General features: G+C 35.5%; 1 protein-coding gene across 1 annotated transcript; it reads left to right on the forward strand.

The window, feature by feature from the left end:
* The first annotated feature begins 1209 nt into the window (after nucleotides 1-1209).
* LOC142700356 (gastrula zinc finger protein XlCGF66.1-like) lies at nucleotides 1210-4199 on the forward strand. The gene is made up of 5 exons (XM_075848096.1): nucleotides 1210-1373; nucleotides 1837-2004; nucleotides 2089-2212; nucleotides 2726-2820; nucleotides 3953-4199. The coding sequence occupies exons 1-4, from the start codon at nucleotides 1296-1298 to the stop codon at nucleotides 2818-2820; spliced, it is 465 nt and encodes a 154-aa protein (XP_075704211.1). The 5' UTR covers nucleotides 1210-1295; the 3' UTR covers nucleotides 3953-4199.
* The last annotated feature ends 16019 nt before the right edge of the window (nucleotides 4200-20218 follow it).

Below are 20218 nucleotides of genomic sequence, written 5' to 3' on the forward strand. Positions count from 1 at the left end.
TAATGTAGAAGCAGAGGACAGGTCTAGGAGGAGGAGCACAGAGCAATGTAGAAGCACAGGACAGGTCTAGGAGGAGGAGCACAGAGTAATGTAGAAGCAGAGGACAGGTCTAGAAGGAGGAGCACAGAGTAATGTAGAAGCAGAGGACAGGTCTAGAAAGAGGAGCACAGAGTAGAAGCAGAGGACAGGTCTAGAAGGAAGAGCACAGAGTAATGTAGAAGCAGAGGACAGGTCTAGAAGGAGGAGCACAGAGTAATGTAGAAGCAGAGGACAGGTCTAGAAGGAGGAGCACAGAGTAATGTAGAAGCAGAGGACAGGTCTAGAAGGAGGAGCACAGAGTAATGTAGAAGCAGAGGACAGGTCTAGAAGGAGCACAGAATAAGGAAGAAGTGGGGGAACAGGTTTAAAAGGAAAAGCACCGAGTAATGTAGACGATGGAGGACAGGTCACGCTTTACAGAAGTCTGTGTGTAAGATGTGACTGCTAAGTGATAAGATGATGCAGAGATCCTGCACACACCGCACAATACATGCTGCTTCCTCACACTAAACTACCAGGACATACACACTGTATTGGTGGGATGTTCTGCGCATGCACACTGGTCTGGCGGGACCTTCCGCGCCTGCACACTGGTCTGGCGGGACCTTCCGCGCCTGCACACTGGTCTGGCGGGACCTTCCGCGCCTGCACACTTGACAGCCGGTTTCTATTAACCATGGTTAGTATCTGTCTTTCAGATGTGAATAAAGTTACTATCAGGTAAAATAATCTACAAGGAAAAGGGGAATACTATAATAATTAAGAATTTTAGATGTCTCTGAAGATCCAGGATCTCTGAGGTAACTTCTAATATCTGTAAAAACGTATATTAGGGGTGTATTCATTCATAAAGGGCATCTGTCACATTGACCACCCGTCTGATCTGTTGGCAGCAGATTATATAGCAGGAGGACCTGAGCAGATTGTGTCTCTCCATTCTTTTCTATAGGAGTTACAGGAACCGCCTAACAAGGCCACCCAGAGGTGGAGCCGCATCTATCAGACATTTCTGCCATATCCTGGGGAGAGTTGTCCGTGTTGGGAATACCCCTTTATTCCATGTGGTGACGGCTCTGAGAAGATGTTTCTCTCAATGATGAATAAGTGAGGTTCTGTATGTCACACATGATGATGTCCCCTGTATGATCTCCATCTTCTCCTTTCTTCCTAAAGACATCTGCAGTACTAGATCCTCCAGTTCCTCCAGTTTTCTCATCTTCTCCTCCACAACGTTCCTTCTGAATGACCCACCAAGAATGGACAAGGACAGGAATGAGATGAGCAGAAGAATATTAGACTTCACCTTGGAGATCATCTACCTGTTGAGCGGAGAGGTAAACTTTTCTACATTATAGAACAAGTCACACATAGGGAAGGGACAATACATAATAGGAATAATCCAGTGTCCTGTATAACAGCGTCCAGACCTTCCAAGTGACGTCAAGAAGCTGAGGATCAGCCACCAATATGGTCAGTTATGTGTCATGTCACCAATGCAGCAATAGTAATGTAGAGCAATGAGAATGACCAGGAACCAGGAGGATCAGGATGACATCTATATAGAAACATAGGAGATGACGGCAGGAGGAGAGCACATGGTCCATCTAGTCCCCCCAATATTATTTCCTTTTTAGTTTTGGCCTCGTTCTATTTTCTCAATGTCTTTTTGTAGGTGAGGTCTCCAGTATTACAGATGTGGGGTCACTAGAGGTCTATACAGCGGGGTCACAATCTCCCTCTTTCTACTGAGGGGGGAATACTGTGTTCAGTTCTCTAAGTGTCTCTCTCCATACACAGGAGTACACAATAGTGAAGAAGACATCGGGTGACTGTACGAGTCCCATCATCCATGAGTCAGGAGGATGGAGCAGTAGTCCCATCACAGAGCCTCCCCCTCACTCCCGGATACATGAGAAGAAGATCTTAGAACTGATCTGCAAGATGACGGAGCTGCTGACTGGAGAGGTGACACTGCTGGGAATGCTGGGAAATTCTCCAGTAACAGCACTGGAGGTGTCTGGGTAATGACTGTATCATTGTGTGTGTCAGGTTCCTATAAGGTGTCAGGATGTCACTGTCTATCTCTCCATGGAGGAGTGGGAGTATCTAGAAGGACACAAGGATCTGTACGAGGAGGTCATGATGGAGGACTACCGGCCCCGCACATCACAAGGTGAGAAGAGACAGATCTATACTGGCATTACTGTGGGCACAGGCTGGACTGGCGGTCATGTTGAGGCCTTAATACCGTCATGTGAAGCACATATACACGTGTGTACAATGACATGTAATGTAGGAGCTCCACAATTTCGGCTCCTTTTACATCACATTAGATCCCTGTGTTTCGTGCTGCCGGCTGCTCATAATTCTGCATTACAGGTCACATTACATTGTACAGCGCTGGCGGCCGTTCTGGATACAGGAGCCATGAAGACGGGCAGGACGCGCTGTCTCCTAATGCAGAGTTATGGGCAGCCGGCAGCGAGGACTATGGGCAGTCGTGCTGTAGTCAGAAGTAAACCTGGTAATACAAGTCATGTAGAAAGACGATTATCGGCACACTCCGGCAGTATAATAGTTTCCTATATAATGTCAGTATAATCGGAGGTTCTCTTTAATATTACAAGTTCTGGGCACTAGATTCTGGAGATGGGACGCTGATCCAGGGATTTATTCTGATTTCCAGATTTGGAGTCGGGGAGGAGTTTTCCCCTAATTAGACAATTGTCATCCACCTCATGGGGGTTTATCTTCCTCTGGATCAACACGGTCGGATTATAGGTTGGTCTTGATGGACTTGTGTCTTTTTTCATCCTTAGTAACTGTAACACAGAATGTATGGAGCTAAATTTACCTCTAATATAAAGTACAACGTGTTCTGAAAAAACAATCTCACAATGTCTTGGATAAGTAAAATCTTATTCCCACTTCTGATACGTCTCCACATGGCGTAAACACGGCGGAACGTCCAAAACTCATTTTTGGCGCGACGTGTAGATGAGATTTGTTAAAATCTCACCCTCATTGCTACTACTGTAATACGCTGCAGATTTTCTCGCAATTAAATACTTTGCAGAAAATCTGCATCTTATCAGCCCCGTGTGCACATACCCTTAAAGTAACACGTCAGATTTGAGAAATGGTTCTTATAAACAGGTCAAAAATAGGCCATGGATTCCACTCCCAGAGGAGTCCCTGACATCACTGTCCATATATGGACAGAGACGTCAGGGGCTCCCTCTAGAAGCACAATTTCCAGCCAAGTTGACGGCAACGCTCTGGCAAATGATTCCGCTCCTAGAGGGAGCTTCAGTGGCGCTATCTACAGGGGATGAGGTGCTATCTGCAGGGGTTTGGCATAAGTTTGATTAAACTAAGGGGGAGATGTGCCGGCACTTGTGGAGAGAGCCGGCGGACAGGAAAGTACAACCCTGTTCAATTCTGCCAATATTTATTTATGTGACACCTGCCCAGGGCATCAGGAGTTGGAAAGTATATAGCCATGTCGTGAGGGGTTAATTAATATGTATAGAAAATATTGCCTACAGAGGTGTACACAGCCTTTAAGAGGCTAATAAGCAAGTGACACCCAGACCATTTTTGGTTGCAGGTAACTAAATAGAGGCGTCCTGTGTCCCGCCACTTTCATGTGTATCCGCGTCCACAGAGGGCAGATACAGGTAAATACTATGGTGGAGCAGGGAGCCAGTTACGCCCCGCCGTTCGCTCTGGTAGGGCACAGTCTACTTTAGGCCTGCGGCTTACAAGGTGCAGGAACATCGACACCGGTAGTGAGGACCTCAACATTGTAATTCCGGCTCTGATCAGTAAACATAGAAGTGTAGAGAGAAGTGTCTGATATATAGACAGATATACAGTAGTCATGTATTCAGTCCCTGTGTGTTTCCTACAGATGGATCCAGTAGGAGAAATCCACCAGAGAGATGTCCCAGTCCTCTGTATTCCCAGGACTGTCCAGAGGAAAATCACAATGTCCCAGAGAATCATCAGGTAGATGAAGCTGAGCCGTATACCAGGTCTATATAGGGGGGTGCGGAGCTTTTCGGTCCTGCGGTCATTAGGGATGTCACGATACCAGAATTTGGACTCCGATACCGATACTTCGTGTAGTATTGCGATTTCGATATCAAAACGATACTTTACCAGCAGTAATAAAAAAATAATAAAAAAGTTCTTCCGTTTTCTGATGTGAGACGCGAGGCGTGATGATGAATGTAACCTCCATGTACCTCATTAATAGTAATTAACCCCATCATGTTTCTCAGTCATAATGGGTTAATGTGTGAGGTACATGATGGGTGTTAATTACTATTACTGAGGTACATGGAGGTTAAATTCATCATCACGCCTCGTGCCCCACAATAATAAGTGACAGAAATATATACTGATAGTACACAGGCATACATCTATATACTGATAGTACACAGGCATAATCTATATACTGATAGTACACAGGCATATATCTATATACTGATAGTACACAGGCATATATCTATATACTGATAGCACACAGGCATATATCTATACACTGATAGTACACAGGCATATATCTATATACTGATAGCACACAGGCATATATCTATATACTGATAGCACACAGGCATATATCTATATACTGATAGCACACAGGCATATATCTATACACTGATAGTTACACAGACATATATCTATATACTGATAGCACACAGGCATATATCTATATACAGATAGTACACAGGCATACATCTATATACTGATAGTACACAGGCCTATATCTATATACTGATAGTACACAGGCATATATCTATATACTGATAGCACACAGGCATATATCTATATACTGATAGTACACAGGCATATATCTATACACTGACAGTACACAGGCATACATCTATATACTGATAGCACACAGGCATATATCTATATACTGATAGTACACAGGCATATATCTATATACTGATAGCACACAGGCATATATCTATACACTGATAGCACACAGGCATATATCTATATACTGATAGTACACAGGCATACATGTATATACTGATAGTACACAGGCATATATCTATACACTGATAGTACACAGGCATATATCTATATACTGATAGTACACAGGCATATATCTATATACTGATAGTACACAGGCATATATCTATATACTGATAGTACACAGGCATATATCTATATACTGATAGTACACAGGCATATATCTATATACTGATAGTACACAGGCATATATCTATATACTGATAGTACACAGGCATATATCTATATACTGATAGTACACAGGCATATATCTATATACTGATAGTACACAGGAATATATCTATATACTGATAGTACACAGGAATATATCTATATACTGATAGTACACAGGCATATATCTATATACTGATAGTACACAGGCATATATCTATATACTGATAGTACACAGGCATATATCTATATACTGATAGTACACAGGCATATATCTATATACTGATAGTACACAGGCATATATCTATATACTGATAGTACACAGGAATATATCTATATACTGATAGTACACAGGCATATATCTATACACTGACAGTACACAGGCATATATCTATATACTGATAGTACACAGGCATATATCTATATACTGATAGTACACAGGCATATATCTATATACTGATAGTACACAGGCATATATCTATATACTGATAGTACACAGGCATATATCTATATACTGATAGTACACAGGAATATATCTATATACTGATAGCACACAGGCATATATCTATATACTGATAGTACACAGGCATATATCTATATACTGATAGTACACAGGCATATATCTATATACTGATAGTACACAGGCATATATCTATATACTGATAGTACACAGGCATATATCTATATACTGATAGTACACAGGCATATATCTATATACTGATAGCACACAGGAATATATCTATATACTGATAGTACACAGGCATATATCTATATACTGATAGTACACAGGCATATATCTATATACTGATAGTACACAGGCATATATCTATATACTGATAGTACACAGGCATATATCTATATACTGATAGTACACAGGCATATATCTATACACTGATAATACACAGGCATATATCTATATACTGATAGTACACAGGCATATATCTATATACTGATAGTACACAGGCATATATCTATATACTGATAGTACACAGGCATATATCTATATACTGATAGTACACAGGCATATATCTATATACTGATAGTACACAGGCATATATCTATACACTGATAATACACAGGCATATATCTATATACTGATAGTACACAGGCATATATCTATATACTGATAGTACACAGGCATATATCTATACACTGATAATACACAGGCATATATCTATATACTGATAGTACACAGGCATATATCTATATACTGATAGTACACAGGCATATATCTATATACTGATAGTACACAGGTATATATCTATATACTGATAGCACACAGGCATATATCTATATACTGATAGCACACAGGCATATATCTATATACTGATAGTACACAGGCATATATCTATACACTGATAGTACACAGGCATATATCTATATACTAATAGTACACAGGCATATATCTATATACTGATAGTACACAGGCATATATCTATATACTGATAGTACACAGGCATATATCTATATACTGATAGCACACAGGCATATATCTATATACTGATAGTACACAGGCATATATCTATATACTGATAGTACACAGGCATATATCTATATACTAATAGTACACAGGCATATATCTATATACTGATAGTACACAGGCGTATATCTATATACTGATAGTACACAGTCGTATATCTATATACTGATAGTACACAGGCATATATCTATATACTGATAGTACACAGGCATATATCTATATACTGATAGCACACAGGCATATATCTATATACTGATAGTACACAGGCATATATCTATATACTGATAGTACACAGGCATATATCTATATACTGATAGTACACAGGCATATATCTATATACTGATAGTACACAGGCGTATATCTATATACTGATAGTACACAGGCGTATATCTATATACTGATAGTACACAGGCGTATATCTATATACTGATAGTACACAGGCATATATCTATATACTGATAGCACACAGGCATATATCTATATACTGATAGTACACAGGCATATATCTATATACTGATAGTACACCGGCGTATATCTATATACTGATAGTTCACAGGCGTATATCTATATACTGATAGTACACAGGCGTATATCTATATACTGATAGTACACAGGCGTATATCTATATACAGATAGTACACAGGCATATATCTATACACTGATAGTACACAGGCATATATCTATATACTGATAGTACACAGGCATATATCTATATACTGATAGTACACAGGCATATATCTATATACTGATAGTACACAGGCATATATCTATATACTGATAGCACACAGGCATATATCTATATACTGATAGTACACAGGCATATATCTATATACTGATAGTACACAGGCATATATCTATATACTAATAGTACACAGGCATATATCTATATACTGATAGTACACAGGCGTATATCTATATACTGATAGTACACAGGCATATATCTATATACTGATAGCACACAGGCATATATCTATATACTGATAGCACACAGGCATATATCTATATACTGATAGTACACAGGCATATATCTATATACTGATAGTACACCGGCGTATATCTATATACTGATAGTACACAGGCGTATATCTATATACTGATAGTACACAGGCGTATATCTATATACTGATAGTACACAGGCGTATATCTATATACAGATAGTACACAGGCATATATCTATATACTGATAGTACACAGGCATATATCTATACACTGATAGTACACAGGCATACATCTATATACTGATAGTACACAGGCATATATCTATATACTGATAGTACACAGGCATATATCTATACACTGATAGTACAGAGGCATATATCTATATACTGATAGTACACAGCATATATCTATATACTGATAGTACACAGGCATATATCTATACACTGATAGTACACAGGCATATATCTATACACTGATAGTACACAGGCCTATATCTATATACTGATAGCACACAGGCATATATCTATATACTGATAGCACACAGGCATATATCTATATACTGATAGTACACAGGCATATATCTATACACTGATAATACACAGGCATATATCTATATACTGATAGTACACAGGCATATATCTATATACTGATAGTACACAGGCATATATCTATACACTGATAATACACAGGCATATATCTATATACTGATAGTACACAGGCATATATCTATATACTGATAGTACACAGGCATATATCTATACACTGATAGCATACAGGCATATATCTATACACTGATAGTACACAGCCATATATCTATATACTGATAGTACACAGGCATATATCTATATACTGATAGTACACAGGCCTATATCTATATACTGATAGCACACTGGCATATATCTATATACTGATAGCACACAGGCATATATCTATATAATGATAGTACACAGGCATATATCTATATACTGATAGTACACAGGCATATATCTATACACTGATAGCACACAGGCCTATATCTATACACTGATAGTACACAGGCCTATATCTATATACTGATAGCACACAGGCATATATCTATATACTGATAGCACACAGGCATATATCTATATACTGATAGTACACAGGCATATATCTATACACTGATAATACACAGGCATATATCTATATACTGATAGTACACAGGCATATATCTATACACTGATAGTACACAGGCATATATCTATACACTGATAATACACAGGCATATATCTATATACTGATAGTACACAGGCATATATCTATATACTGATAGCACACAGGCATATATCTATATACTGATAGCACACAGGCATATATCTATATACTGATAGTACACAGCCATATATCTATATACTGATAGTACACAGGCATATATCTATATACTGATAGCACACAGGCATACATCTATATACTGATAGTACACAGGCATATATCTATATACTGATAGCACACAGGCATATATCTATATACTGATAGTACACAGACATATATCTATATACTGATAGTACACAGGCATATATCTATATACTGATAGTACACAGGCATATATCTATATACTGATAGTACACAGGCATATATCTATATACTGATAGTACACAGGCATATATCTATATACTGATAGTGCACAGGCATATATCTTATTACTGATAGTGCACAGGCATATATCTATATACTGATAGTACACAGGCATATATCTATATACTGACAGTACACAGGCATATATCTATACACTGATAGCACACAGGCATATATCTATACACTGATAGTACACAGGCCTATATCTATATACTGATAGCACACAGGCATATATCTATATACTGATAGCACACAGGCATATATCTATATACTGATAGTACACAGGCATATATCTATACACTGATAATACACAGGCATATATCTATATACTGATAGTACACAGGCATATATCTATATACTGATAGTACACAGGCATATATCTATATACTGATAGTACACAGGCGTATATCTATATACTGATAGCACACAGGCATATATCTATATACTGATAGCACACAGGCATATATCTATATACTGATAGTACACAGGCATATATCTATACACTGATAGCACACAGGCATATATCTATACACTGATAGTACACAGCCATATATCTATATACTGATAGTACACAGGCATATATCTATATACTGATAGTACACAGGCATATATCTATACACTGATAGCACACAGGCATATATCTATATACTGATAGTACACTGGCATATATCTATATACTGATAGTACACAGGCATATATCTATATACTGATAGTACACAGGCATATATCTATACACTGATAATACACAGGCATATATCTATATACTGATAGTACACAGGCATATATCTATATACTGATAGTACACAGGTATATATCTATATACTGATAGCACACAGGCATATATCTATACACTGATAGAACACAGGCATATATTAGTACACAGCCATATATCTATATACTGATAGCACACAGGCATATATCTATATACTGATAGTACACAGGCATATATCTATATACTGATAGTACACAGGCATATATCTATATACTAATAGTACACAGGCATATATCTATATACTGATAGTACACAGGCGTATATCTATATACTGATAGTACACAGGCATATATCTATATACTGATAGTACACAGGCATATATCTATATACTGATAGTACACAGGTATATATCTATATACTGATAGCACACAGGCATATATCTATATACTGATAGCACACAGGCATATATCTATACACTGATAGAACACAGGCATATATTAGTACACAGCCATATATCTATATACTGATAGCACACAGGCATATATCTATATACTGATAGTACACAGGCATATATCTATATACTGATAGTACACAGGCATATATCTATATACTAATAGTACACAGGCATATATCTATATACTGATAGTACACAGGCATATATCTATATACTGACAGTACACAGGCATATATCTATACACTGATAGCACACAGGCATATATCTATACACTGATAGTACACAGGCCTATATCTATATACTGATAGTACACAGGCGTATATCTATATACTGATAGCACACAGGCATATATCTATATACTGATAGCACACAGGCATATATCTATATACTGATAGCACACAGGCATATATCTATATACTGATAGTACACAGGCATATATCTATATACTGATAGCACACAGGCATATATCTATATACTGATAGTACACAGGCGTATATCTATATACTGATAGCACACAGGCATATATCTATATACTGATAGTACACAGGCATATATCTATACACTGATAGCACACAGGCATATATCTATATACTGATAGTACACAGGCATATATCTATACACTGATAGTACACAGGCCTATATCTATATACTGATAGAACACAGGCATATATTAGTACACAGCCATATATCTATATACTGATAGCACACAGGCATATATCTATATACTGATAGTACACAGGCATATATCTATATACTGATAGTACACAGGCATATATCTATATACTGATAGTACACAGGCATATATCTATATACTGATAGTACACAGGCATATATCTATATACTAATAGTACACAGGCGTATATCTATATACTGATAGTACACAGGCATATATCTATATACTGATAGTACACAGGCATATATCTATATACTGATAGTACACTGGCATATATCTATATACTGATAGTACACAGGCATATATCTATATACTGATAGTACACAGGCATATATCTATACACTGATAATACACAGGCATATATCTATATACTGATAGTACACAGGCATATATCTATATACTGATAGTACACAGGCATATATCTATATACTGATAGTACACAGGTATATATCTATATACTGATAGCACACAGGCATATATCTATACACTGATAGAACACAGGCATATATTAGTACACAGCCATATATCTATATACTGATAGCACACAGGCATATATCTATATACTGATAGTACACAGGCATATATCTATATACTGATAGTACACAGGCATATATCTATATACTAATAGTACACAGGCATATATCTATATACTGATAGTACACAGGCGTATATCTATATACTGATAGTACACAGGCATATATCTATATACTGATAGTACACAGGCATATATCTATATACTGATAGTACACAGGCATATATCTATATACTGATAGCACACAGGCATATATCTATACACTGATAGTGCACAGGCATATATCTATATACTGATAGTACACAGGCATATATCTATATACTGATAGTACACAGGCATATATCTATATACTGATAGTACACAGGCATATATCTATATACTGATAGCACACAGGCATATATCTATATACTGATAGCACACAGGCATATATCTATACACTGATAGAACACAGGCATATATTAGTACACAGCCATATATCTATATACTGATAGCACACAGGCATATATCTATATACTGATAGTACACAGGCATATATCTATATACTGATAGTACACAGGCATATATCTATATACTAATAGTACACAGGCATATATCTATATACTGATAGTACACAGGCATATATCTATATACTGACAGCACACAGGCATATATCTATACACTGATAGCACACAGGCATATATCTATACACTGATAGCACACAGGCCTATATCTATATACTGATAGCACACAGGCATATATCTATATACTGATAGCACACAGGCATATATCTATATACTGATAGTACACAGGCATATATCTATACACTGATAATACACAGGCATATATCTATATACTGATAGTACACAGGCATATATCTATATACTGATAGTACACAGGCATATATCTATACACTGATAATACACAGGCATATATCTATATACTGATAGTACACAGGCATATATCTATATACTGATAGTACACAGGCATATATCTATACACTGATAGCACACAGGCATATATCTATACACTGATAGTACACAGGCCTATATCTATATACTGATAGCACACAGGCATATATCTATATACTGATAGTACACAGGCATATATCTATATACTGATAGTACACAGGCATATATCTATACACTGATAGCACACAGGCATATATCTATATACTGATAGTACACTGGCATATATCTATATACTGATAGTACACAGGCATATATCTATATACTGATAGTACACAGGCATATATCTATACACTGATAATACACAGGCATATATCTATATACTGATAGTACACAGGCATATATCTATATACTGATAGTACACAGGCATATATCTATACACTGATAATACACAGGCATATATCTATATACTGATAGTACACAGGCATATATTCTATATACTGATAGTACACAGGCATATATCTATTATACTGATAGTACACAGGTATATATCTATATACTGATAGCACACAGGCATATATCTATATACTGATAGCACACAGGCATATATCTATATACTGATAGTACACAGGCATATATCTATACACTGATAGTACACAGGCATATATCTATATACTAATAGTACACAGGCATATATCTATATACTGATAGTACACAGGCATATATCTATATCTGATAGTACACAGGCATATATCTATATACTGATAGCACACAGGCATATATCTATATACTGATAGTACACAGGCATATATCTATATACTGATAGTACACAGGCATATATCTATATACTGATAGTACACAGGCATATATCTATATACTGATAGTACACAGGCATATATCTATATACTGATAGTACACCGGCGTATATCTATATACTGATAGTACACAGGCGTATATCTATATACTGATAGTACACAGGCGTATATCTATATACTGATAGTACACAGGCGTATATCTATATACAGATAGTACACAGGCGTATATCTATACACTGATAGTACAGAGGCATATATCTATATACTGATAGTACACAGGCATATATCTATATACTGATAGTACACAGGCATATATCTATATACTGATAGTACACAGGCATATATCTATACACTGATAGTACACAGGCATATATCTATATACTGATAGCACACAGGCATATATCTATATACTTATAGCACACAGGCATATATCTATACACTGATAGTACACAGGCCTATATCTATATACTGATAGCACACAGGCATATATCTATATACTGATAGTACACTGGCATATATCTATACACTGATAATACACAGGCATATATCTATATACTGATAGTACACAGGCATATATCTATATACTGATAGTACACAGGCATATATCTATACACTGATAATACACAGGCATATATCTATATACTGATAGTACACAGGCATATATCTATATACTGATAGTACACAGGCATATATCTATATACTGATAGTACACAGGTATATATCTATATACTGATAGCACACAGGCATATATCTATACACTGATAGAACACAGGCATATATTAGTACACAGCCATATATCTATATACTGATAGCACACAGGCATATATCTATATACTGATAGTACACAGGCATATATCTATATACTGATAGTACACAGGCGTATATCTATATACTGATAGTACACAGGCATATATCTATACACTGATAGTACACAGGCATATATCTATATACTGATAGTACACAGGCATATATCTATATACTGATAGTACACAGGCATATATCTATATACTAATAGTACACAGGCGTATATCTATATACTGATAGTACACAGGCATATATCTATATACTGATAGTACACAGGCATATATCTATATACTAATAGTACACAGGCATATATCTATATACTGATAGTACACAGGCGTATATCTATATACTGATAGTACACAGGCATATATCTATATACTGATAGTACACAGGCATATATCTATATACTGATAGTACACAGGCATATATCTATATACTGATAGCACACAGGCATATATCTATACACTGATAGTGCACAGGCATATATCTATATACTGATAGTACACAGGCATATATCTATATACTGATAGTACACACAGGCATATATCTATATACTGATAGTACACAGGCATATATCTATATACTGATAGCACACAGGCATATATCTATATACTGATAGCACACAGGCATATATCTATACACTGATAGAACACAGGCATATATTAGTACACAGCCATATATCTATATACTGATAGCACACAGGCATATATCTATATACTGATAGTACACAGGCATATATCTATATACTGATAGTACACAGGCATATATCTATATACTAATAGTACACAGGCATATATCTATATACTGATAGTACACAGGCATATATCTATATACTGACAGCACACAGGCATATATCTATACACTGATAGCACACAGGCATATATCTATACACTGATAGTACACAGGCCTATATCTATATACTGATAGCACACAGGCATATATCTATATACTGATAGCACACAGGCATATATCTATATACTGATAGTACACAGGCATATATCTATACACTGATAATACACAGGCATATATCTATATACTGATAGTACACAGGCATATATCTATATACTGATAGTACACAGGCATATATCTATACACTGATAATACACAGGCATATATCTATATACTGATAGTACACAGGCATATATCTATATACTGATAGTACACAGGCATATATCTATACACTGATAGCACACAGGCATATATCTATACACTGATAGTACACAGGCCTATATCTATATACTGATAGCACACAGGCATATATCTATATACTGATAGTACACAGGCATATATCTATATACTGATAGTACACAGGCATATATCTATACACTGATAGCACACAGGCATATATCTATATACTGATAGTACACTGGCATATATCTATATACTGATAGTACACAGGCATATATCTATATACTGATAGTACACAGGCATATATCTATACACTGATAATACACAGGCATATATCTATATACTGATAGTACACAGGCATATATCTATATACTGATAGTACACAGGCATATATCTATACACTGATAATACACAGGCATATATCTATATACTGATAGTACACAGGCATATATCTATATACTGATAGTACACAGGCATATATCTATATACTGATAGTACACAGGTATATATCTATATACTGATAGCACACAGGCATATATCTATATACTGATAGCACACAGGCATATATCTATATACTGATAGTACACAGGCATATATCTATACACTGATAGTACACAGGCATATATCTATATACTAATAGTACACAGGCATATATCTATATACTGATAGTACACAGGCATATATCTATATACTGATAGTACACAGGCATATATCTATATACTGATAGCACACAGGCATATATCTATATACTGATAGTACACAGGCATATATCTATATACTGATAGTACACAGGCATATATCTATATACTGATAGTACACAGGCATATATCTATATACTGATAGTACACCGGCGTATATCTATATACTGATAGTACACAGGCGTATATCTATATACTGATAGTACACAGGCGTATATCTATATACTGATAGTACACAGGCGTATATCTATATACAGATAGTACACAGGCGTATATCTATACACTGATAGTACAGAGGCATATATCTATATACTGATAGTACACAGGCATATATCTATATACTGATAGTACACAGGCATATATCTATATACTGATAGTACACAGGCATATATCTATACACTGATAGTACACAGGCATATATCTATATACTGATAGCACACAGGCCTATATCTATATACTTATAGCACACAGGCATATATCTATACACTGATAGTACACAGGCCTATATCTATATACTGATAGCACACAGGCATATATCTATATACTGATAGTACACAGGCATATATCTATACACTGATAGTACACAGGCATATATCTATATACTGATAGTACACAGGCATATATCTATACACTGATAATACACAGGCATATATCTATATACTGATAGTACACAGGCATATATCTATATACTGATAGTACACAGGCATATATCTATACACTGATAATACACAGGCATATATCTATATACTGATAGTACACAGGCATATATCTATATACTGATAGTACACAGGCATATATCTATATACTGATAGTACACAGGTATATATCTATATACTGATAGCACACAGGCATATATCTATACACTGATAGAACACAGGCATATATTAGTACACAGCCATATATCTATATACTGATAGCACACAGGCATATATCTATATACTGATAGTACACAGGCATATATCTATATACTGATAGTACACAGGCGTATATCTATATACTGATAGTACACAGGCATATATCTATACACTGATAGTACACAGGCATATATCTATATACTGATAGTACACAGGCATATATCTATATACTGATAGTACACAGGCATATATCTATATACTAATAGTACACAGGCGTATATCTATATACTGATAGTACACAGGCATATATCTATATACTGATAGTACACAGGCATATATCTATATACTGATAGTACACTGGCATATATCTATATACTGATAGTACACAGGCATATATCTATATACTGATAGTACACAGGCATATATCTATACACTGATAATACACAGGCATATATCTATATACTGATAGTACACAGGCATATATCTATATACTGATAGTACACAGGCATATATCTATACACTGATAATACACAGGCATATATCTATATACTGATAGTACACAGGCATATATCTATATACTGATAGTACACAGGCATATATCTATACACTGATAATACACAGGCATATATCTATATACTGATAGTACACAGGCATATATCTATATACTGATAGTACACAGGCATATATCTATACACTGATAGCACACAGGCATATATCTATACACTGATAGTACACAGCCATATATCTATATACTGATAGTACACAGGCATATATCTATATACTGATAGTACACAGGCATATATCTATATACTGATAGTACACAGGCATATATCTATACACTGATAGCACACAGGCATATATCTATACACTGATAGTACACAGCCATATATCTATATACTGATAGTACACAGGCATATATCTATACACTGATAGTACACAGCCATATATCTATATACTGATAGTACACAGGCATATATCTATATACTGATAGTACACAGGCCTATATCTATATACTGATAGCACACAGGCATATATCTATATACTGATAGCACACAGGCATATATCTATATAATGATAGTACACAGGCATATATCTATATACTGATAGTACACAGGCATATATCTATACACTGATAGCACACAGGCATATATCTATACACTGATAGTACACAGGCCTATATCTATATACTGATAGCACACAGGCATATATCTATATACTGATAGCACACAGGCATATATCTATATACTGATAGTACACAGGCATATATCTATACACTGATAATACACAGGCATATATCTATATACTGATAGTACACAGGCATATATCTATACACTGATAGTACACAGGCATATATCTATACACTGATAATACACAGGCATATATCTATATACTGATAGTACACAGGCATATATCTATATACTGATAGCACACAGGCATATATCTATATACTGATAGCACACAGGCATATATCTATATACTGATAGTACACAGCCATATATCTATATACTGATAGTACACAGGCATATATCTATATACTGATAGCACACAGGCATACATCTATATACTGATAGTACACAGGCATATATCTATATACTGATAGCACACAGGCATATATCTATATACTGATAGTACACAGACATATATCTATATACTGATAGTACACAGGCATATATCTATATACTGATAGTACACAGGCATATATCTATATACTGATAGTACACAGGCATATATCTATATACTGATAGTACACAGGCATATATCTATATACTGATAGTGCACAGGCATATATCTATATACTGATAGTGCACAGGCATATATCTATATACTGATAGTACACAGGCATATATCTATATACTGACAGTACACAGGCATATATCTATACACTGATAGCACACAGGCATATATCTATACACTGATAGTACACAGGCCTATATCTATATACTGATAGCACACAGGCATATATCTATATACTGATAGCACACAGGCATATATCTATATACTGATAGTGCACAGGCATATATCTATACACTGATAATACACAGGCATATATCTATATACTGATAGTACACAGGCATATATCTATATACTGATAGTACACAGGCATATATCTATATACTGATAGTACACAGGCGTATATCTATATACTGATAGCACACAGGCATATATCTATATACTGATAGCACACAGGCATATATCTATATACTGATAGTACACAGGCATATATCTATACACTGATAGCACACAGGCATATATCTATACACTGATAGTACACAGCCATATATCTATATACTGATAGTACACAGGCATATATCTATATACTGATAGCACACAGGCATATATCTATACACTGATAGCACACAGGCATATATCTATATACTGATAGTACACTGGCATATATCTATATACTGATAGTACACAGGCATATATCTATATACTGATAGTACACAGGCATATATCTATACACTGATAATACACAGGCATATATCTATATACTGATAGTACACAGGCATATATCTATATACTGATAGTACACAGGTATATATCTATATACTGATAGCACACAGGCATATATCTATACACTGATAGAACACAGGCATATATTAGTACACAGCCATATATCTATATACTGATAGCACACAGGCATATATCTATATACTGATAGTACACAGGCATATATCTATATACTGATAGTACACAGGCATATATCTATATACTAATAGTACACAGGCATATATCTATATACTGATAGTACACAGGCGTATATCTATATACTGATAGTACACAGGCATATATCTATAAACTGATAGTACACAGGCATATATCTATATACTGATAGTACACAGGTATATATCTATATACTGATAGCACACAGGCATATATCTATATACTGATAGCACACAGGCATATATCTATACACTGATAGAACACAGGCATATATTAGTACACAGCCATATATCTATATACTGATAGCACACAGGCATATATCTATATACTGATAGTACACAGGCATATATCTATATACTGATAGTACACAGGCATATATCTATATACTAATAGTACACAGGCATATATCTATATACTGATAGTACACAGGCATATATCTATATACTGACAGTACACAGGCATATATCTATACACTGATAGCACACAGGCATATATCTATACACTGATAGTACACAGGCCTATATCTATATACTGATAGTACACAGGCGTATATCTATATACTGATAGCACACAGGCATATATCTATATACTGATAGCACACAGGCATATATCTATATACTGATAGTACACAGGCATATATCTATACACTGATAGCACACAGGCATATATCTATACACTGATAGTACACAGCCATATATCTATATACTGATAGTACACAGGCATATATCTATATACTGATAGTACACAGGCATA

This window comes from Rhinoderma darwinii, unplaced genomic scaffold (assembly GCF_050947455.1).
Source record: "Rhinoderma darwinii isolate aRhiDar2 unplaced genomic scaffold, aRhiDar2.hap1 Scaffold_1847, whole genome shotgun sequence".
NCBI classification, from domain to species: Eukaryota; Metazoa; Chordata; class Amphibia; order Anura; family Rhinodermatidae; genus Rhinoderma; species Rhinoderma darwinii.

Bases quoted from the DNA above. Each gene is read 5' to 3' on its own strand.
- LOC142700356 (XM_075848096.1), top strand. From the start codon at position 1,296: ATGGACAAGGACAGGAATGAGATGAGCAGAAGAATATTAGACTTCACC. The intron at 1,374-1,836 runs GTAAACTTTTCT...CTCCATACACAG, and splicing joins TCTACCTGTTGAGCGGAGAG to GAGTACACAATAGTGAAGAA. The intron at 2,005-2,088 runs GTGACACTGCTG...TGTGTGTGTCAG, and splicing joins CGGAGCTGCTGACTGGAGAG to GTTCCTATAAGGTGTCAGGA.